Genomic DNA, 20,992 nt, shown 5'->3' with positions numbered 1-20,992 from the left:
GGTTGCGCCTAGTTGCACACCTTCTCCGCGAAACTCCATGAAAATAGGAGCCACGTGAGCGTCGTCATTCTTCCCCCCTCGTGCCCAGCACGGAAGAGACACTCAAGAATCTCAACTACAGGGGCGCCTGGGTGGCTCAGGCGGTTAAGTGTTCGACTTTGCGCTCCGGCCGTGACCTCACAGGTTCGTGAGTTCGAGCCCCGCATCGGGCTCTGGGCTGACAGCTTGGGGCCTGCTTTGGAGTCTGGGTCTCTGTCTCTGTCTCTCTGCCCCTCCCTTGCTTGTTCTCTCTCTCTCTCTCTCTCTCTCCAAAATAAATAAATAAATAAATAAATAAATAAACATTAAAAAAAGAATATGCAAGAAATCATGACATCATGAGTTGTCAAGCTCTTTGTGTCCTCAGGCCCCTCTGGGGCGATCTAAAGTGACTAGGGGGAGGACCAAGGGATCGGACACACGACGGAGAAGAAGGACCCCCCCCCCACCCCCCACTCCGGCCCTCAACCCAAACTACTCTGAATAGGAATGCCGGTTTGCGGAAGACAGTGGAGGGGAAGACAGGAACGCCCTGTGGTGGCCCAGATGTCTCTAAGGATTTCCGTCTCAGGTCTCAGGGTGTCGCACGCTCTTCAGACCCCCACCGCACAAGGTGTCAGCTGCTGAGCCAAGGAGGCTCTCCTCAGAGGGTCTCCAGGCGGGACCAGCAGTGAGTGACCCAGCAGGTGGAGGAGGGGAGAGTCGAAGAGGTTGGGGAACGGACCCCCAAGTGCACGGCCAGGTGTCTTTGCTCATGCTGTGGCCCAGAGACGGTGAAGACTGCCTGGCTCCCTGGGCGTCCGGGGGACACTCGCGTCCTGGTGGAGAGTGGGGCTGAGGAGGGACGGCCGTTCAGGGCAAGGGGGCCCCAGGGCCGTCAGCTTATCACACAACTGCCTTTCTCCTTGAAGGGATTCTTGTCCTCGGGGACGCCTTTGAGAAGAGGGTCATTTCCTGCTTCAGCCTCCACAAAATCCTTGATTTCCTTTCCCGTCTTGGAAATCTGTGAGGAAACAAAGCGTGGCCCTAGAGCCCTTGTTTGTCTGTCGGGATCCATGGTTCGCTCGGTCCAAGAAAACAGGTCCTGGGCAGGGTGGGGACAGAGGCTGCAGAGGAAAAAGACCAAAGGGACAGGCAGGGGCTGGGGGGGGGGGGTGAGTTCTTGCCTCCGAGGGGCGCCGGCCGGAGCTGGGGAGGCCCGCCAGGCCGCGGGCCTCGCTCCTGGCCACCTCCATGGGGCTGACCCCCAGCCTCCCTCTGCGTGCTATCTCTCCTGCACCATCCACCCCACCGTCTGTCCCTTCTTCCTGGGGTCCCGGCTCCGGAAGGACCGGGCTGTGGTGGAGAAGAGAAGAGGGGCAGGGGAGGGAAGACGAGGCTTACCGGAACTCTTGCATTCTTCACTTCCTTTTTGAGCTGTTCAACGTTCATCTTCAACAGGTCCTTCTCGCTGAGCTCCTGGGCCATCCTGCCCCCCCGGGGACACCTGGGTCCCGGAAAGGATTTCGCAGCTGGGATCGCAGTCCCCGTGAGCCCTCTTCCCTGCCCTGCCCTGCCCTGCCCCTCACCTCAGGCCCTGCGTATTCACACCCTAGACTCCCTCCCCATCTGCAAAATGGGTATAATGATGGTCCCCTCCCTCCTTGTATGATCTTTGCGAGTCCTAGGAGAATAAACGCATCTCAAATATTTTTAACGCTCTGGCTGGCGCATAATGAATCATAAACGCATTTATTATGATGACGGGAGTTGGCTGCAATCAGCACCATCACGACAGGGTCATCGGGAAGGCCTGCCAGGTGCCCCGCTTGAATAATTCTAAGACTAAAGCCCAGCCCAGCGCAACCTCAGCCCCTCTCACCTGCCCGGAAAGAATGTGGACTTCAAGTCCCCGACTCGGACGAGACGGTGTTTGAGCTTCCCCCGCTTATCGGCTGGAAGTCTTCAGATAAAGCAGATGGTCTGGAAGCCAAAACCTCTGATGCCTAAGCTGATCAGGGGCTCAGGGTTCTAAGCCCATCCACTGGCCTGAGCCTCCAAGCCCTCACTGCCCCTGGAGCAGATACCCTGCCCCGTGCACCCGCCCTGCTCCCTTAGTGACCCTCCTGGCTTACAACCAGTCCTCACCCTCCGGCCCGACACACTCCCCTCCCCGTGCCTTCTCTCCCAAGCCCTCCCCTCCCCTCCCTCTGAGCCTCCTCTGAGCCTTTTCCTCTCGGTGAAGCAAGTCCTAGACCAGCTCCTAACGTCCCTCACCCAAGAAACGGTGGTGTCTCCCCCTGGAGCCCTGCGATGACACCTCACGAGTTCCTCCCAGCTCGTCCAGTCCTTCCTTTGCTTACTGAAAACAACAGACTCCTCACTTAGGAGGCTGTGCCTGCCAGCACTTGGGGCCACGGCCACCTCTAACGCCCGGGTCCGTGCTTCTTGGCCTTCACGTGTCCCTCTGAGCCCTGAGTGCGGGTCTCCCTCTCCAATCGCTGAGCACGGGGCCCACATCCTGATATTTCTCTCGGCCTCCTTCCAGAACCCCCTAAGGGCCATGCTGTCTCGTAGATCCTGAGCTCCGGCTCAGGCCGACACCTGTCCCACGACAAAGGGACCCTGTCGAGAAGCAGATGCCGGAGACACCAATATGGCCAGTAAGGGATCCTCTTCTTCCCCTCCCTCTGGGTTGACACAAGGGGCGCTGGAAGGGGCTGGGAGGAGGCTGGAGTCCACCCTGACTCCCCCCCACCCCGGCTCCAGACGCCGAGCCCCACCCCCAGCTGCGAGCGCTAAGAATTTAAGGGCAGGCCCGGGCCCTGCAGGCCTCCAGTCCAACCGCCCTGTTCACGCAGGATGGAAAGCACGCACCTCTGGAGACCAGCTCGCTGCTCTGTCCGCCGATGCTTCCTGAAATCCACCGGCTAATCTGGACCTTACACCTGGGGCTTCTCAAAGCCAACTCCTTCCTGTTGTCTAATCGGAGTCCCTCCCGCGTCATCTCGTCTTACCTCCATCAGGCACAGGGCATGGGCCCCAGGTCTCCCTCACACATAAGCCTTCAGAGGCTTGGGAACACTTCTCAGGGGGCCTCTGGCTGTGTCTTCCCGGTGTCTGAGCCGACTCCTCTCGTGTTGGCTGTGTTCCACTGTTGCTCAACACCCTACGGCCCCCAGCACGACTGGTCTCCATAGCCTCACCACCCTCCACTCCCCAGGCCCTTGGTGACTCATCCCTGAGCTTCCCAAGGAAACCCCCACCCTCTGCCCTTTCCTCCCCTTCCATGAGTGGAAAATCCACCTCCACTCCCCAATCCCCCCAGAGCAGGCCAGCCCCCTTCCTCCTCCGTCTCCCACCCCACCCCCACCCCCCACCCGCCTAGCAGTTTCCTCTCCAGGCCCAGGGAGCAATCACAGCGCCCCGACCTTGGCTTCCTCTGCTGGGAGGGATTGGGGGGCTGGGCTCCCAGAGGGGCCCCTGGCTTCCCCCTTCCTCTGGGCAGGGGGCAGAGAGTCTCAGGCCCCGGGAACAGGGACTCACTTCCTCTTGTCCCGGAATGAGCCCGCCTGCCCTTTGCAAGCAGGTTTGGGTCTCTCACGCAGAGGAAACCAAAAGCGGTGGGGAGGGGGGGGGTGGGGAAGGGAGAGCGACCAATCAAGGACAGGGTGAGGCGCAAAACCGGCCGGCTCCCAGGGGAGCCAGCCACAGGCTGGGGGGCCATGGCCGAGCTGCAGCAACTGCGGGAACTTGAGATCCCCACGGGCCGGGAGGCCCTGCGGGGCAACCACAGCGCCCTGCTGCGTGTCGCCGATTACTGCGTGGACAACTACGTGCAGGTAGGCAGACGGGGCACAGGCCCCGAGGGGCCCGGAGGCCACCTCCAAGGCAGGACCACGGGAGCCATTCTGACAGGTGCTGGCGCGTCCTGGGGCCCGGCTGGGAAATCACCCCAGGCCCTGGCTTCTTTCCAGGCCCCCGAAACTTCAGCCCTGGTGCTGTGCTACCCGGCCCATGCCCACCCCCCACCCCCCCAGGTCCCTCCTCTCTCCGGGAGCCTCAGAGACGCCCCGGGACAGGCCACTCGTCTCCTTCCTGGGTCCCGCTCGCACCCACGGGCCCAAAGCCTCGTCCACATGCAAATTCTGTCATCGTCCTTCCGTTCGCAGGCTGTCTCCAGGTGAGACCTCAGAACTCTCCAAACAGTGAACTTGAGAGAGCGGGGAGAGAAGCCTCTCCCTGATATCTGAGTGAGAGGAGACAGACCTCGAGACCAGGCTGGGTTAAAGAGACGGGGTCTGACGCAGAGGCAGGGGAAGGACAACGGGATGGCTGGGAGCCGTCTCCCGGCAAAAGACGACCATGGTGGCGTTTTAGAACAGTCCCCTACATTGTATAGTTGTTCCGAGACCCTCAACGTAGATTCGTGGATCGAGGGAAGAGGTTGCGAGGGAAACTTGGCAATGACTGAGCACCTCTGTGTTTTCATTAATGCTCGTAAGCACCTTATGAGACAAGTAGCGTTATTCCTCTTTCGTAGGTGAAGAGCCAGCAGCTCAGGGAGGCAAGGTGATTTGTCCAGGGTCACCCAGCTCGGATGTGACAGAGCTCGGCCTCGGCCTCCTGACTTCTGAAACCGGGCTCTCTCCTTTCCCCCTTTCCCCTTCCCTGACATGCCCTATGAGGCAAAGCCAGCTCATTCGCACTGGAAGCCCCGGGGACCTCCCGGGGCAGTCGAAGTGTTGGAAAAAAAAAAATAATAATAATGAAAGTAGCAAGTGCTTATGGGAAAATGGCAGATTAAAGAGGGTCGATGATAATAGCAGTTAAAGCGCTCTGCACCCTTCCTTTGCGCAGGCATGTGGCCCGCATGGCCTCTGTGGGTCCTCACCCCCCCCACCCCGTCCTGAGAGGGGAGAGGGGCTCTCACTTTACAGCCGGGAGGCTGAGCCTCAGAAAGCCGAGCTCGCTTTCCCGAGGTCTCCAAGCCGGTGGCCGAATCCGGATGCGAACGCAGAACTCTGACTCCAGAGCCCATCCCCAAACCTCTAGGTGAATGTGCGGCCCTGAGAAATAATTGGTTTGCGGAGAAGTTGAGTGACCCGTTTGTGGAGGACACGGACCGTGTGGCTCGGAAGGCAGCCGGGTTCTCGTGGTGCTGGAGGGCATCCTCTTCTGGACGAGGGCAGAAGGAGTTCTGTCTGTTCCTTCAGTAGCCTCTGTGCACCCCCAGGCCCTTTCAGATGGGTTCTCGCTTCTATTCACCACGCGCACAGGGGATTTAGGGGTCACCGAGACCCGAGTCCGATTTTTTTTCTTTTCTTTTTTTTTTTAGTGTTTATTCATTTTTGAGAGACAGAGAGACACAGAGCATGAGCAGGGGGAGGGGCAGAGAGCGAGGGAGACACAGAATCCGAAGCAGGCTCCAGGCCCTGAGCCGTCAACACAGAGCCCGACGTGGGGCTCGAACTCACCGACCGCGAGATCGTGCCCTGAGCTGAAGTTGGGCGCTTAAGCGCCTGAGCCACCCAGGCGCCCCGACCTGAGTCCGGTTTCTAACTCCGCCGCCTACCAGCGGCGAGACCCGTGGCAAGATACCCTCTGATTCTCACACCTTTCTTCCGGAAGGTCACACGGGTTCAGTTGTGATCATGGTCAAAGCAGGTAGCCCGGCACCTGGCCCTTAGTGGGGACGGAGGGGGGGGGGGATAAATGGAAACGATTACCATTGCTGTCATCACCACCGCCATCATCATCATTCATCGGAACGATGAAAGGCACAGGCAGATAACGAAAGTCAATTCGAGCGAGGTGAAGCGGCCCTTGTAAAAATACCGAGGGCATCGAGAGCCCTGACCCAGGTCAGAGTCCCCGGACCCCTGCTTCCTTCACGCAGAACACTAACTAATTGACCTCGGTTACCTTACCCAGCCTCTTTGAGCATCTTGGTCTGGGGAGCAAATGCCTATGAGGGGCTTGGGCAACTTCTCAGAGCTGCTTTTTTTTTTTTTTAATTTTTTTTTAACATTTATTTATTTTTGAGACAGAGAGAGACAGAGCATGAACGGGGGAGGGGCAGAGAGAGAGGGAGACACAGAATGGGAAGCAGGCTCCAGGCTCTGAGCCATCAGCCCAGAGCCTGACGCGGGGCTCGAACTCACGGACCGTGAGATCGTGACCTGAGCTGAAGTCGGACGCTCAACCGACTGAGCCACCCAGGCGCCCCTCAGAACTGCTCTTAAATCAGGCCTGGTTCCCATGCCCTCGGGCCTCCCCACCGCCCCCTCCCTCAGCCCCAAGGCCCCAACCAGGTGTCAGGAAACCGGTGGGGAATGGGGGAGGGCAGGCTGGGGTCAACTGCAGAGTTCTCAGTCAGAGTCCACTGAGTTTACAGACAAGGTAATTTGCATCATGAATGAGCAGTGGGCCATGAAGGTGGATCTCACACCCTCGTACCTCCAGGCCCGACTGTGGGCCAAGCCCAAACCAGGGGTCAGCAGGTATCCAGGCCCCAGCCTCCCAGAGCTGGGCCCAAGCAGGCACTGTGCTATCTGGGCTAACCGTTCCACACATCGGTCCTAGCAGGGGACCTGGGGGGAGGAATCTGGGTGGGGACCAAGGAGGAGTCGTCATTGCCCCATTCTGGGCCTTTGTGTCCTCACCTGTTAAAGAAAGGTCTTGAACTAGAAACTAGACCTGCTATCCGTTCTGGTTTAAACACCCCAGGTTGATTTCAGGTTGATTTCTTCACCTTTTCAAGGCTCTTGGTTACATACGCTGATGAGGTGTAAACTCCGGGCAAATGAGTAGCTGCTGGAACAGAAAGGCAGGGAAGGGCCGCCCACAAGGATCTGGGCCTGCCCTTTGACTCCAGCCTGGCTCAGGCCACCCTGGAGGCATCCTGCTCTAATGGGTTCTCCGCCGACCCGGCCCTGAGGAGCACGCAAGGGCCTTTAGCAAGGGGGCAGCATGGTGCGGCCTTGTCCGTCAGTGCTTGGGCCTGGCCCAGACTTGCCCTGGACTCACCCCTACCCCCTAGAGAGGGGGACAGGCTAAATCACAGCAGTGTCATGATCTGACCTGAGATGAGGAAGCTGCGTGGGGAACCAAATAACAGAGAAGTTTTGCTCCAGCGCCCGTGGTCTGACGGGGCACTGAAAACAACACAAAACAAGCAAGACAAAACAAACAAACAAACAAACAAGCAAAACCCTCTTCTGTCTTCGGCCATTCCCTGCCCACCGTTCCACGGCTGACTGGCAGTGTGACTCCGGCCAGCACCTGGCACAGCGCCTGCCATGCACTAAGGAGATGCCCAGAAAGTGTCTGGGGTCACAGTCAATTCATTACTTAACTCACAAACGCGTATTTATTAAATCTCGTCTGTGTGTTGGGCACTGTTCCGGGGTAGGGTACAGAATAAAACAGACAGGCTCTCTGCCTTCACCGTGCTTACGTGTTAGTATACGGGAGGGCGGATGGGAGGGGGAGCAAGGTAATAAATAGATCAATCATTTCTGACAGTGCTAGGTGCTATGAGGACAAGGCTACAGGAGAAACACGGAAGAGAGCCAATACAGAAATAGGCTAGGAGAATCTTAAGGTGGTAACAAAATATGTCTCTAAGGAGCTGAGACTTAACAATAAGGGTCCTGGAAATAAGTACAGTAAGTGCAAAGGCCCTGAGGTAGAAACAATCTTAGCTTGATCAGGAACAGGAACCTAATGGCCAATGTGCATGGGGGGGGGGTGCGTGAGAGGGGGTGGCGAGGGATGAGGGGGGACAGAAAAGCAGAACCCACCCTGTGGGGCCCTATATAGGCCATGGTTGGAAGTCTGGATTTACCGGATTATCAGTGTATTGTTCCCAATACGCTGAGGGAATGAATGAATGAAGTCACTCGTCTCTGGGCCTCAGTTTCCTTGTCTATAAAATGGACTAGGTCATTGGTTCCCAAACACCACCCCACGGACTGGAGAAAAACAAGAAACCCAAGAGTCACCTGGGGAGCTTTTAAAGGCACAGACTCATTGGCTGCATTTCCAGGGCTTCTGGTTAGAAGGGCTGGGATTGGGGCACCCGGGTGGCTCAGTCGCTTTAGCTTCCCACTTCGGCTCAGGTCATGATCTCACGGTTTGTGGGTTCGAGCCCCGCGTCGGGCTCTGGGCTGACAGCTCGGAGCCTGGAGCCTGCTTCGGATTCTGTGTCTCCCTCTCTCTCTGCCCCTCCCCGTCTCTCACATTCTGTCTCTCTCTCTCTTTCAAAAAGAAAGAAAGTTCAGCCCCCACATTCCCTCCACCCTCTCCCACCCTACCCGCCCAGCCAAGGATCCAGCAGAATCCTTGGGCTGGCTTCAGACCAGGGCCGTGTGTGTTTCAGGCCACAGACAAGCGGAGGGCGCTGGAGGAGACCATGGCCTTCACCACCCAGGCTCTGGCCAGTGTGGCCTACCAAGTAGGCAACCTGGCCGGACACACTCTACGGATGCTGGACCTACAGGCGGCCTCCCTGCGGCAGGTCGAAGCCCGTGTGAACACGCTGGGCCAGGTAAGGGGCGTGTGGGAGGGCCTCTTGCACCGGCCCCCCATTCTGCAGCGCCCCCTGCTCGGCCACTTCCTCCGGCGAATGCTCTTTCTCGCCTTCCTCCAAATGCCTTCCTCCACCACAGAAGCCTGGCGATTCCCAAGCGTTTTGAGCCTCCTCCTCTCTGGTTATGTCTCCGTGCTGGGCCTTGCCGCCCTCCCAGACTAGGAACTCCTTGAAGGCAGAGCTTTTTCCTGCTCTGAACTCTCGCCGGCGCCGTAGGCAGCAGGCCTGACCAACCCCGGTTGGCCGTACAGGACAAGAAAGAGGAAGAGGGGCCTTGTTTGCATCTCAACCCCGGGGTGGTAACGGGCTAAGTTGTCCTAGACCCGAAGTGTTTGCTGGGCAAGGCCGTCTTCAGCCCTGAAGACAATGCCACCACGAGACAGTGGCCCCCCGCCCATCTAGCACACTCACCCTCCTCCTTCCTTCCTGGATCCCTGGCGGAGGAATTGCCCCATCAACAACACGCTCAGACCCGCTGGAACATCAGCCTGGGTTGCCCATCACCCACGTGTTCACGGCGGGGTGTGTCTTTTCCTCTCCCCGCCCCCGCCCCCCCGCGGACCGGAGTTCCCACCCTCTGGATGCCGTGAGTCGCCCCACAGAACATTCCAAGAGGAAGCGAATTCACTTATCCGTCCCCCCAAGGGAGTCAGCTGATACAGCCTCGATTCTCCGCCCCCTCCACATGGTCCACACCGTCCACCTCTGCTCCCGAGCCAACCCGGGGCTCCGGTCTCTTCCCAGCATCTGCAGGGATGCCGGGTGTTCTCTTTTCCGCTGGATCCTGCTCCAGCTAATAATAACCCTCATGCTCTTCCAGCAGGAAGTCTCGCCAAAGTGGCTCCTTCCTCGCCTGGCAACTCTTTTCCCAAATACTGCGTGGCCTGGGGGGAGAAAATGTACTCTTTCTCTGGATCTCTCGGCCTCCCATGGTCCCCACCCCCACCCCAAGTCTCTATCCTCCTCCTCCCTTAAGAGGAAGGGCACTAGGGGCGCCTGGGTGGCGCAGTCGGTTAAGCGTCCGACTTCAGCCAGGTCACGATCTCGCGGTCCGTGAGTTCGAGCCCCGCGTCAGGCTCTGGGCTGATGGCTCAGAGCCTGGAGCCTGTTTCCGATTCTGTGTCTCCCTCTCTCTCTGACCCTCCCCCGTTCATGCTCTGTCTCTCTCTGTCCCAAAAATAAATAAACGTTGAAAAAAAAAATTTTAAGAGGAAGGGCACTGGGGCAGAGGCCACCTCCCCCCTCTGTCACCTCAACCCCTGTCGTGGCAGATGGTGAGTATGCATATGGAGAAGGTGGCCCGAAGGGAGATCGGCACGTTAGCCACCGTCCAGCGGCTGCCCCCTGGCCAGAAAGTCATCGCCCCCGACAGCCTCCCTCCCCTCACGCCCTACTACCGGAGACCTCTCAACTTTGGCTGCCTGGATGACATTGGCCATGGGATCAAGGTAGAGAGAGGGCCCCTCCTCTTCCCCACAACCCACCCTCTCCTGTTCCGTGTCTCCCTTCTCCCCGGGCCCCCAGTTCTCTTCCACGACCATGTTCTTGTCCCAACTTGCAGCCCTTTTTCCCCCTCATTCTCTGAAGCCATCACCTTAGCTGGACCCCTACTCTCCGAGCCCCCCCCCCTCCTTCCCGGCCCCTCCCTCCATGGCCGGCCTTTAACCCTGTCCCCAGATGGTCTGCTGAGGGTGGGGTCTGAGCAACCCCCTTCCGTGGGGGCTGGGTGGGTGTGAAGGGGAAGAGGGGAAGGGAGGATGTCAGGGGCGTGCATGAGAATCGTTCCCCAGCCACACACAGAGAACAGCAACTTCCTCTGTCTGGAGGTTTGAGGTCACCGCCGAGCACTCACCCGGGGGGCTGCTGTGGGGGTGGGAAGGGGCGGGGATGCACGCGGCCGCTCAGAGGGGACCTGTGAAGCCAGGGGAGCACGGCCACTGACATTTTCTGCTCGGCTCATCTCCTGAGAGGGGGGAGAACACACACGGTCCATTTCGTCAACATGCCAGGCTAGCTTAAGGCTCCCCTGGATCTAAACGACCTCTTAACACCCTTAACGGCCCGTCTCCCCCAAAAGGGGAGACGGCACTCCCTCCTCCAGCCACCAGGCCTCCCCACCAGTGAGTTCTCCTCATTGTCCAGCTTCCATTCTTTCTTTGCGCCTCAGCTCGGGTCCTTTTTGTCTCGTGCCTCGCGGAGTACAGCAGAGGGCGGCGTTCCCCAGGTCCGTGGACTTGGCGACACCCCACCAGTAACGTGTGGGCTCGCCCTTGCCCTGTGCGCACTTTAAACGCCCTGCCCCTCTCTGTCCTGAGCCGCCCAAAGCCAGCTCTGCGGGCCCATCCAAACGACGGGTGGGACATTGCTAAGTGTGATGGTCCCCTCCGCCCCCACCCCACCTCCTGAGCCCCGCGCGCGCGCGCGCGCGCGCGCCTGCCGGGTTAGGATCTGTCAGAATTAGAGACCACCAAGCTGGCCACTGAGATGCTTTGGGGAGCGAGGTGCGAGGTGCGGATGCTAAGCTGGTTGGAGGAAGTGGCCGTCAGACCGCGTCTGCTCAGGCTTCCGTCGGGCCTGCGGCCCCGACTAGAGGCCTGGGGCCCAGGCAACAGCGAGCGGGGCGTGGGGGGCGGGGGTGGGGGGGGTGGGAGAGGGGGCTGGGAAGTGGAAGTGGGAACTTGCTGTGAAGGCGCTCTCCCTCCCAGTTCTCGGGTTCCCATAGACGTCAGCTCTGTCCCCTGCTTCCTCCTCCTCCCCCTCCCCCCCCCCCCCCCCCCCCCCGCAGGATCTGAGCACGCAGCTGTCGCGGACGGGGACCCTCTCTCGAAAGAGCATCAAGGCGCCTGCGACGCCCGCCTCCGCCACCCTGGGGTGAGGCCTCGCCATCCTCAAACTTCCTCCTCCGCCAGCTGCCCCCTCCTCCTCCCCGCACCCGACCCCCCGCTCGCCCCGGAAGCCTTCCCGGCTCCCCTGACGGCACCCCTCCCCTCCGCCGCCAGGAGGCCACCGCGGATCCCGGAGCCGGTGCAGCTCCCGGTGGTGCCCGATGGCAAGCTCTCCACCACCTCGTCTGCCTCTTCCCTGGCCTCTGCAGGGTGAGCCCCACAAGTCCAAGTGAGGGGGTTGAGGGGGCCCCCTACCGGTTGTCAGGGGGACTACTAGGGTCCAGAGGACTCTCATCACAGGCCCCCCCCCCCTAACGACTGGAGGGGCGGGGCCAGCTGGGGGATGCTGTTAGGGGAGGTGTCCCCCAACCTAGCCGAGCCCCGCTTTCTCTGGACTTCAGCAGCGCCGAAGGTGTGGGTGGGGTGTCCGCGACCAAGGGGCAGGCAGCACCCCCACCCCCACCTCTCCTGAACCCCGTGGCTCCACCTCCTCCACCGGCCACCACCGAAGTCTTCCTGCCGCCCCCTCCGCTGGAGGAAGTGTCCCTGCCCCTGCTGGGTAAGGAGCCCCGCCCTCTCCTGGCTCCACTGTCGGGGGCGGGGTGGGGGGGTCTCTTCTCACCTCCTAACACCCCACCCCACCCCACCCCTATCCCCCTGCATGGAATTGGCTCGCCTCAACTCAGCGCCTGCTTTCTACCGGGCTCTGTGTTCAAGCTTCCCCTCCATTTTCTCGCTTGACCTTAACAGCCCTACGAGGGTGTTCACACTCTGACTTAACAGACGCAGTCGGGGCTGACAGGTTAAGTTAAGTCGCTTGCCCCAGGGTCACCCAGCTCAGTGGCAGAGCCTGACGGCCGCACACTGCTCAGTATTTGTGTGTTTGCTGAGCGCCTACTGCATTCTAGAGACCCGGTGGGGGGACCGTGGTGGTGGAAGGCTGGAGAAAGATGACCTCAAATGGGTAGATCCTGGAGCCTTGCTTCCGAACAGTGAGGTTTTCTGGGGCCAGTGGAGGGGGTTCCCGGTGCATATTTGCAGGCCCTCTGCTTTCCCCTCCCAGCACCAGAGCTGCCCCTGGACCTGCCCCCTCCTCCACCCCTGGACGTCCATGAGCTGGGACTGCCACATCTGCCCCCACCAGGCTTCGGGCCGGAGGAGCCTAGCTGGGTCCCTGCTGCATACCTGGAGAAAGGTACCTGACTCCCGGGACTGGGGATTCCCCCCACCCCTAATACTCTAGAATCTTCAAGGGTGTGAGCCTGCTACACACACACACACACACACACACACACACACCCTACTTTTCTGATGAGCTGACCGAACGTTCACCCGGGAGTGGTGAACCAAGCTGGACAGACAGGCAGCTGGCCCGGCACTGAATATTAATCGGGCTGGGGAGGGGTCCCAAGAGTTTTGGAGAAGACACTCCCCCCCCATCCCACTCCCTGCAGCCGCCTCCCCTAGACGTTGCCTGGAATCCCGTCCAGGGGCCCCTGCACCCCCCATGGTAAGGCAAGAGGCGCGTCTCACGACACCCTCTCCTCCCGCCCTGCAGTGGTGACGCTGTACCCATACACCCGCCAGAAGGACAACGAACTCTCCTTCTCTAAGGGCACCGTCATCTGCATCACACGCCGCTACTCCGATGGCTGGTGTGAGGGCGTCAGCTCGGAGGGGACTGGATTCTTCCCCGGGAACTACGTGGAGCCCAGCTGCTGACACTCTGGGGCTTTCTGAGCTCCTGCCCGAGCACTGCGCTGCGAGCCTCTTGAGCTCCAGTGCAAAGTCAGCTCCAGAGTCAAGGCGGGACCCGGCCTGCCCACCTGTGAGCTGTGCCCGCCCCTTCCCCCTCCTCTCGGTGGTGGGAAGGGGTCCTGGGGAGAGAAGGGATGTATCCGGAAGGCCTGCCGCAGACAGGAAAGAACCGGAAGCCAAGGACTTTGGTGATCTTGTCCACAGAAGACCCACCCCTCCATGCAGCATCGAGTGCCAACTTTGAATAAAACGCTGATGACCTCCTGGTGATTGCCCCGCAGGGCTGGGGGGCCAGAGAGGAGGGAGTTAAAGGCTCCTGCTCATTATTGAGCCCCCCCCCCCTTTCTGCTGCCGCTGGCAGCAGTCTGTCCCCGTCTCTTCCGTCCTCGTGAGGTGGCCCCTACGCCAGCCCCCTGGTGCCCCCTCTGCATTGACTGAATCTCCTGTTTTGGCCCGTTGCTCGCTGTGTTACTGTTCGGGTTGGGCTGCCCGAGCCGGGCGCTCTTCCCAGAGTGGGGACCAATTCCCCCGCTGACGTGGGGCTCTCTGGGAGCAGGGGTCGCCTCACCCTCACCCTCCGGACACCGGCGCGAGAGACCTCAGTCGGCTCTTTGCCCGTCACCTCCTTTATAGCGGTAGAACACCAAAGAGGGAGGAAGGGCTTGGCTTTCGCTGGCTCTGCTTGAAAACATCATGGCTTTCGGTTCCATACGGGAGGAGGGGGGCGCAGAGGGCTCTCAGCCCGCGGGGCGACTTTGGGAAAGTCCCTGGTCTTTTGCTGCATAGACGAGGCTGGGGTGAGAGGAGGAGACACCGTCGCGGGCGCGAGCGGCGAGGTCCCTGGCTGGAAGGACCGGAGCCGGACGGTGCGCTACCTCGTTCCGCCACCAGGAGGCGACTGTTCCCTCTGGCTTTTTTTTTTTTTTTTTTTTTTCTTCCCCCTTTGGGGAGGCTGGCAGGGCGGGCGCGGGAAGGGGGGCAAAAAGGAAAAAGGGTGTAGTGTGGGGACGCAATAGGTGAAGCGAGATCTAGGCCTGAGGCCCTCGGCAGAGGGCTTCCTCTCTCCCCGCCGGGACTGCGGCGCGGCCGGGAGGATTTCGGGACCGGGGTCCCCTTGACAGAAGACTAGGGGAGAGGGAAGGTTTCGCGGCCCAAGGCAGCAGTGAAGGCAGTGGGAGATGTTCCTGTCCCCCACCCCGCCAGGGAAAACAGTGTTTGGAAAACACTGCTGCCTTCCAGGCATGCGCACCACCCCGGTGGGGGCCAGACTCCAGAATTTAACATTGCAGTGGAACTGGGTCGGGGCGGGGGCGGCCGAGCCGGGTTAACTGCATAGATAGGGACGGCTCCGAACTCTCTCCCCCAGCCCCCAGGTGGACGAGCCCGGAGTTCCCGAAATTCCCGGAGGGACATACCAAAGCGAAAGGGAAAAGGGAGTAGGCAAACTAGGTTTTGTACTTCCCGATCTCCCCGCCCCCACCCCGCCCCCTTCTCCGCCCGGGCGCCCCCTGCAGGCCGCGGTCCTCAGCACGTCTTCAGCACCTGTTGGAGGTGGAGGCGCACGTCGGTGGCCGTCTCCCAGGGCACCACGCCGGCGCGGAAGGCGCTGGGCTCGGCCTTCTGCGCCTCTTGGATCAGGCGGTGCATGGGGTAGCCGCGGCGCGGGAAGGCCACGTCGCCGCCCGCCAGCAGCCCCATGGGGCAGAAGTCGTTGGCGCCGTCGCCCACGTAGAAGAGGCGCTCGAAGTGCACGCCGTCGTGGGCCCGCTCGCGCAGGTAGTCGCTGAGCACCTTGTGCTTGCACATGTTGGCGGGGCAGCGCGCGCAGCTGTGCGTGTGGAAGGGCCGCAGCGCCAGCAGCCCCCGCGCGTCGGGCCCCGACGGGTTGCTGAGGATGCGGCGGAACAGGCCGTGGTGGCCGGCGGCGCGCAGCGCGCTCTCCACGCCGAAGGTGTTGGCATCCGAGATGAGAATGACCTCGAAGCAGGAGCCCTGCTTGGCCACAAACTGCAGCAGGTCGCTCATGCCGGGCGACAGGGGCAGGGCCTCGTAGATGGCGCGCAGGTCCCGCGGCCGCACGCCCTGCTCGCCCAGGTACTGGAAGACGCGCTGCATGTACTCGTTGTAGAAGCCCTCGCGGTAGGTGGCCCGCAGGCTCTCGGGCAGCCGCTGGCCCGGCGCGGCGCGCACGATCGAGTCGTCGCTGTTTTCGTCCACGATCGTCTCGTCGAAGTCGAAGGTCAGGAGGAAGCGCGGCGCGCCCTGCGCCGCCATCCCGCCGTCCTGGGAGCAGGGGGGAGAGGAGCAGGAGGAGGAGGAGGGAGCAAGCGAGAGGGGGCGCGGCGCGAGCCGGCCGGGGAGAGGCTGGTTAGCGGGCCACGGCCAGAGGCGCTGGCACATCCAAGACCTGAGGAGGACCCAAGGCTGGTTAAGCTGGTCGGAGTCCCCAACGCCGCCGCCCTCTCCCCAGCCTTCCCTGCCCACCCCGTCGGCACCTCTCTGCGAACTGTGCGGGGCGGCTGGCCTCAGAAGACCATCCTCCTCCGGACCCCAGGAGGGGCGTCCTTGGCACCTGTCTCTGCTACTCTCATCTGGGGCCACTGAGACTTAACGGGGTCAGCTTAAAAGAGGAGAAGAGCAGCTTCCAACGGGTCACTCCTTTGGGGAGGTTTCTGGACGAGGCCGTTCTGGAGGCTCCCAGGGACCCCGGTTGTTGGTGTGGAGTCCTCTCCGCACCCTTCTTCCCTGACAAACACAGGCAAGGGAGGCTGGGCACTCATCCCACTGAAGCAGCCTCCTCCTTCCCTTTTTGGGCCGTGCCCCCTCGATGGGACTGTGGACAATAAGGAGCCAGGCGCCAGGGAACGCTGTTGGTATCGGCCAAGGCATGTGGATTGCGAATGCCAGGCCCTTGAGCCTCGATAGGAGCTAAGGGCTGCCAGAGAACTGGAGTTTAGCTCTTGGAATAACCAGGCCGGCGAGGTGACCCAGGACGGCTCTCTGGGCGCTGTGGCTAGCGGGGGTCCAAGGATGGGACACTGCTTCTCCGGGGAGTTGCTAGGGCCCTGTGCTGACAGCTCATCGTCACTAATCACTTGCCAGTTCCCTGGGAGGAACACGTCAGCGGGTGGGGTTTCTGCCAGAGTCCGAAGGAAGTGGGCACCAAGAGAAGTAGTGGGGCCTGGGGAGGTAGGAGCTTCCCGAGCCAGGCTGCGACATACCTGGGAGACAGGTGAGGGAGAGGAAAGAGAGCCGCGTGGCTGAAAAGGCAGAGGGGAGGGGGAAGGGGGCGGGCGCCTGGCAGGGAAGGAGAAGGCTAGGAGGAGGTCGTGCCAGGGGAGCCCGGAGGCGGACGGGACAGAGACACAGAGTGGGGATGGGGGCTCCGGGAAGTGGGGGCCTCGGGCCAGCGTCCCCCACCTCCAGAGGACATGGGAGAGGATAGGGGACCACAGGGCATGTGTGAGGCACAAAGAAAGGCAAGCAGATGGAGATTGCAGAAGCCCTCAGAGGCCTGTCCCTGCCCTGCCACCTTGCCTGCCCGCCGCGGTACACGACCGGGTGGCAGAGAGCAAATCGCGTGCAGCTTCAGAATACCCGCCACGCTGCCTTTCTCCCGCCTGGGCCTCCCACCCCAGTGAGTCCAGACGGGCCCACCCTTCCTTCTGGTTTCTTCCTAACTCGCTCTCTGATAGTCCTGTGATGCTTCTGGCCCGGCCCGCCTTGTGAAACAGAAGTCCAAGCTCTCAGTTTCGGAGCTGGGATGTGAACCGAGCTCTCTGCCTCCCTAATAGAACTGTCCCTTTGAACTCGTCCCTAGGGTCACCCTCTGGTCTCACTGACATCCATCTGGGAGTCTCAGGGGCCCAGGATCCCTGGAGGTGAAGATGTAAATAAAGCCTCAGGCCCCCACACCTGGGATGGAAATTTCCAGGGATTAGTGGAGGCCCAGGAGAGACGAGGATAGGCCAAAAAGGGGCTGGATAGGGCTCCTTCCACCGCAGCAGGGGAAGGGGGCTGAGGCCTCATCCTGAGAAATCCCCAGAGGGACCCACTTACCCTAGACAGGCATCGGAGGCCAGCAACTGGGAAACACCCACTCATCGTTGGTACATCACCCTGGGCACCGCCTGCAGGGACTCTGTGGGGCCTCCAGCCGTCGTCCAGAGCTCCTGACAACCACACAAGGTCTGTTGGAGGGTGCCCGCAGCTAGCTTTGTTTCCACCACGAATGCTTCCGTCTCCCCTGCTGAGGATGAACCACCCCCAGGGGCTCCGTAAAAACCCCTCAAATAGACACAGTTCTCCCAGGCGGCCAAGCCCTTGCGAGGCATCGTCTTCACAACCCCCCGGCAACATTCGAGAGGTTAAAGGTGACATTATCGGAGACCCAGAGAGAGGTGAACCGACTTAAAGGTCACTCCCTGTAAGTGGCAAAGACAGACCGCGAAACCAGAACTTGGCGTCTGAGGTGAACGTGCCCCAGGCTGTGCTGTTTCCACGGGGAGCCTGGTTCACGAACTGCTGGCCACAGCCTTGCGTGCTCTCTGCCCTTAAAGGGGGAGGGGCAGGTGACCAGGCTCATTGTACCACAGGTGGCCGGGGGTGGGGGCAACAGGACCCCTGGGCATCACAAGTGATCAGAGACTGGCCTCCCTGGTGCCTTCAGAGCTTGGCAATCGGCCAGGAGTCAGTTTGGAATTTCTGCGGGGCTTTGCTGTGTGGCTCTGGGGACAGGGTTTAGCTTTGTGGGGGTTTCACCAACTCGGCTACAGAGGATGTCACTTACAACTCCCACTGCCTCCCCGTGCCCCATCCCTCCGCTCTGCCCCTGGGGTTGAATGAGCGACTAGAAGAAGCTGGGCCGGATCTGGAAAAATATTGAGAACCCACGACTAGCCGCGCAAAGGAACAAGTGTCTGGCTGGTTGCTGCCCTCTGGTGGTGACGGCGGATGACACTGGAAACCCCTGACTTTGTCAAGGTGACACTCACCCCAGATCATCCCAGAACATCAGGGAGAACCTCTTGCCCCCAAGACAGTGACTGGGACATCCCAGCAACAGGACACAGGTCAGAGGGACAGGCCGTATCACCTCGAGCCACCCCAATCCCACCCACCCCCACTCCCGAACCGTACGTGCACTGAGCCCTTTTGACAGGGATGGATGTGGGTCTCAGCCTTTCCCTTAAGAACTTTTAATCTAGGAATTGGGAAAGGCAGCCGAAGCCGAATGGGGCAGGGGGCAAAAGAGGGAGGCGGTTGGGGGGGGAGGGATCAAGAAGATGGGGGGGGGAAGGGGAGGGAGGCATGGGGATGTTGGAATGGCATGTTTTGGAGGATGGGAGGGCTGTCCCCAGGCCCTATCTGGAGGGAGTTCCAACCTTCCAGAAGCCTGCCTGATATCCTGTGTCCGTCCCCAGGCCTAGTGCATTGGAGGAGAAAGGTCAAGGGATACCCCTCCCGTGGTAGAAACAAGCAGGGTCAGACACAGACAAGTGCCGCGCCGGGCACGGAGAGACAAGTGAGCGGGAAATACAAAGATACAAAGAGAACACAGGCTGCTCAAGCCGAGAGCAACTTTCATCCCATAGAAAAGGGTCTCCTTGTGTCGGTTGCCCCTTGTTTTTCTTTCTTCAAAAATAAAAAAATTTGGTAGAATATTCTACCGATTTTCAGTTGTGTACAAAACTTATGCATCAGAGCAAACGATACAGTTACATGTTTTTCATCTATTCAGGGAAAATGAGTTGAATATTTACTCTTTGGTGAACTGCCTTCGTTTCTTTTCGTCCCCAGAGCAGAAAGCCAGGCGTCCTGGGTTTCTTCCCCCAGAAGCTGAGCAGGGCCAGGCAGCCACCCCCCGCCCTTCCCCCCACAGCAAGCAGAGGGACCCAGGCCCTCCTGGGACCTCATTCTCGTGACGTTCAAAAAGCGTACTCACCTCTGGCAGCTTTGTCCTAAGTGACCAAATTCTTTTGTGGTCACCAGAAAGAGTCCCTCAGAGAAAAGGGAGACGGGGTCTCTGAGCTTCTCCAGATGGCTAGAGCAGAGAGAGGAGAGAGGGGGTTTCGTTAAGGGTGGCAGGGGGTCCATATTCTAGTCCCCTCGAAAAGCGGCGCCTGCCTACCCGATTCCGTATCAGATCACCGATTCCTCTTTGCTCCCTCCTGCCTTTTACAACAAATGCTTATAGATGACATTTGTGGGAATGGGGTGGCAGACGGGGCAGGGAAACAGGCCCCTCTTTGGCATGGGCCCTAAGTTTGAAAGTCCCCTCTTAATGAATGGGTGGAGCTCACAGGACAGGCTTTGGGGACAGTTTCCCCCAGGAAACGTGCAGAAGAGAGATGGGGGTGGGGAGTGAGGACCCTGGAGATATCATAGTGACAAGCCCCCTGCCCAAGACCGAACCTTCTGGTATCAATCACTAGGAATTGGATGTCACAACTAAGCTGAGGTTTTCTCCCTTTCCCAGGCAGTATTCCCAACGTCACCATGGTCTCTTCCTTCTCACTACCACCAGCAGCAAATAGGAAAAAACCCGAGGCCCAGAGAGGTCAAGCTAACATCCTGGAGGTCGCACAGCGTCAGGTTCAGGATTAGAACTTAGGAGTCCCTGGTGGCTCTTGGGACAGCGGCAGCCAGAGAGCGTCCCCTATCGCCCCGGAGACCCCCTTGAGCTGTGAGCTTACTGTTCTGACTAGCCGGCGTGATGACCTGTAGCCCCGGTGTCGGTGCAGAAGCTGAGACCAGGAGCCTCCTCTGGGCTCACCCTGCCTGGGTGGACAAGCTGGAAGGGGATCCTCAGTGGACAGGGAGGTGGCAGCTGCCGGTGGAGTGGGGGGAGAGATATTTTTAGAGGTGGCTGGAAAGCAGGCACTCTGGCACACCCCCAGCTGGCCGGTGCTTCGCTCCAATGCGGGGCGGGGGGGGGGGGTGTGTGCGCAGCTCGGGGAGCCCAGGGGGGCTCGTGGGTGGCGGGGAGCAAGGGGGGGCACAGATTCCTTCGCTTTGCCCGAGTAGGGGACAGAGGGCTACCCGGGCACGAGGTTCCCGAGGTAGCAGAAAGAAGGACTCATTTCTCCGCTCCAGGGGCTCCCCCCACTGACACGCGTGAAGGAGCGCCCTCAAACTCCACGCAGCCCCCACCCCGCACTGGGACCCCAGCCCTCCCCTGTACCTCCGGGAGCGCAGGACTCACGCGGGGAGCGGCGGCGGCAGAGGTCTGTCCCGGCTTAGTTTGGAGTGCAAAGAGTGGGGGAGAGGGGCTAGCTGAGGTATCTGGGCGCAGGATGGGCTAAGGGGTGCTTACGGGAATTGGAGGGGACGCGGTGTCTTGTCCACCCCCGGATTTCTGGGCTCCGGCTCACGAGTCCCTCCAGTCCCGAGGGGCCGTGGATGATGTGCGTCTGGGCCGTCCCCTCCACCTGCCCCCCATCCCCCCCCCCCTACCACGGGCTGCCGCCGCGTCCCCTTTAAATGCCCGGGAGCCGGAGCCCGAGCCGCGGCCGGCGCTGCGGCTGCCGCAGCACCCGGGCCCACCGCAGTCCCCTCACGTCACAAGCGACTGTCCAATCACAGCGGTGCCGGTGCACATCAAAGGGGCGGGCCGCCCGCGGGCCACGCCTCCCGGCTGCCCTGGAGGCTCCCGGAGCTGGAGCGAAGGTGGGATTGCGCGCAGGGCGGGGAGAGGGCAGGGGAGAGGGCAGGGGAGGCGGGACGGAGCGCGTCCCTC

At 60.7% G+C, this 20,992-nt stretch overlaps 3 protein-coding genes across 21 annotated transcripts; 1 reads left to right on the top strand and 2 right to left on the bottom strand.

The window, feature by feature from the left end:
• Positions 1-358: 358 nt before the first annotated feature.
• On the bottom strand, positions 359-3,588 carry GNGT2 (G protein subunit gamma transducin 2). 4 transcript variants are annotated; one of them, XM_045044488.1, is made up of 6 exons: positions 3,450-3,588; positions 2,896-3,187; positions 2,296-2,380; positions 1,901-2,001; positions 1,423-1,525; positions 359-1,042 (listed from the first exon to the last, which is right to left on the bottom strand). In XM_045044488.1, exons 5-6 carry the CDS (start codon positions 1,504-1,506, stop codon positions 917-919), a joined length of 210 nt encoding a protein of 69 aa, XP_044900423.1. In that variant the 5' UTR covers positions 1,507-1,525; positions 1,901-2,001; positions 2,296-2,380; positions 2,896-3,187; positions 3,450-3,588; the 3' UTR covers positions 359-916. The 4 variants fall into 4 exon arrangements, with proteins under 4 accessions (XP_044900423.1, XP_006940293.3, XP_044900422.1 ...); XM_006940231.5 differs by lacking the exon at positions 2,296-2,380; XM_045044487.1 differs by lacking the exon at positions 2,296-2,380 and having other exon boundaries at positions 3,036-3,187.
• Positions 3,589-3,663: 75 nt separating this feature from the next.
• ABI3 (ABI family member 3) lies at positions 3,664-13,565 on the top strand. 2 transcript variants are annotated; one of them, XM_023243412.2, is made up of 8 exons: positions 3,664-3,860; positions 8,402-8,569; positions 9,883-10,059; positions 11,397-11,482; positions 11,611-11,706; positions 11,901-12,055; positions 12,560-12,691; positions 13,055-13,565. In XM_023243412.2, exons 1-8 carry the CDS (start codon positions 3,744-3,746, stop codon positions 13,216-13,218), a joined length of 1,095 nt encoding a protein of 364 aa, XP_023099180.2. In that variant the 5' UTR covers positions 3,664-3,743; the 3' UTR covers positions 13,219-13,565. The 2 variants fall into 2 exon arrangements, with proteins under 2 accessions (XP_023099180.2, XP_023099179.2); XM_023243411.2 differs by having other exon boundaries at positions 3,665-3,860; positions 11,898-12,055.
• A 299-nt stretch (positions 13,566-13,864) lies between these two features.
• Positions 13,865-20,719, bottom strand: PHOSPHO1 (phosphoethanolamine/phosphocholine phosphatase 1). 15 transcript variants are annotated; one of them, XM_045044481.1, is made up of 6 exons: positions 20,570-20,719; positions 19,950-20,083; positions 19,199-19,297; positions 17,314-17,503; positions 16,354-16,475; positions 13,865-15,661 (listed from the first exon to the last, which is right to left on the bottom strand). In XM_045044481.1, the coding sequence occupies exons 4-6, from the start codon at positions 17,356-17,358 to the stop codon at positions 14,779-14,781; spliced, it is 1,050 nt and encodes a 349-aa protein (XP_044900416.1). In that variant the 5' UTR covers positions 17,359-17,503; positions 19,199-19,297; positions 19,950-20,083; positions 20,570-20,719; the 3' UTR covers positions 13,865-14,778. The 15 variants fall into 15 exon arrangements, with proteins under 15 accessions (XP_044900416.1, XP_044900417.1, XP_044900415.1 ...); XM_045044482.1 differs by having other exon boundaries at positions 17,314-17,500; XM_045044480.1 differs by having other exon boundaries at positions 17,314-17,444.
• Positions 20,720-20,992: the final 273 nt, after the last annotated feature.

This window comes from Felis catus, chromosome E1 (genome assembly GCF_018350175.1).
Source record: "Felis catus isolate Fca126 chromosome E1, F.catus_Fca126_mat1.0, whole genome shotgun sequence".
NCBI classification, from domain to species: domain Eukaryota; kingdom Metazoa; phylum Chordata; class Mammalia; order Carnivora; family Felidae; genus Felis; species Felis catus.
This window is presented reverse-complemented; position numbering and strand designations above follow the sequence as displayed.

Excerpts from the sequence above, each read along its gene's own strand:
- GNGT2 (XM_045044488.1), bottom strand. The coding sequence starts at position 1,506 with ATGGCCCAGGAGCTCAGCGAGAAGGACCTGTTGAAGATGAACGTTGAA. Across the intron at positions 1,043-1,422 it reads TGAAGAATGCAAGAGTTCCG|ATTTCCAAGACGGGAAAGGA; the intron begins GTAAGCCTCGTC and ends GTTTCCTCACAG.
- ABI3 (XM_023243411.2), top strand. The coding sequence starts at position 3,744 with ATGGCCGAGCTGCAGCAACTGCGGGAACTTGAGATCCCCACGGGCCGG. Across the intron at positions 8,570-9,882 it reads GTGTGAACACGCTGGGCCAG|ATGGTGAGTATGCATATGGA; the intron begins GTAAGGGGCGTG and ends CTGTCGTGGCAG. Across the intron at positions 12,692-13,054 it reads TGCTGCATACCTGGAGAAAG|TGGTGACGCTGTACCCATAC; the intron begins GTACCTGACTCC and ends CCCGCCCTGCAG.
- PHOSPHO1 (XM_045044481.1), bottom strand. The coding sequence starts at position 17,358 with ATGAGTGGGTGTTTCCCAGTTGCTGGCCTCCGATGCCTGTCTAGG. Across the intron at positions 16,476-17,313 it reads GCCTCCGATGCCTGTCTAGG|GTATGTCGCAGCCTGGCTCG; the intron begins GTAAGTGGGTCC and ends CCTGTCTCCCAG. Across the intron at positions 15,662-16,353 it reads GTGTTCCTCCCAGGGAACTG|GTCTTGGATGTGCCAGCGCC; the intron begins GCAAGTGATTAG and ends GGTCCTCCTCAG.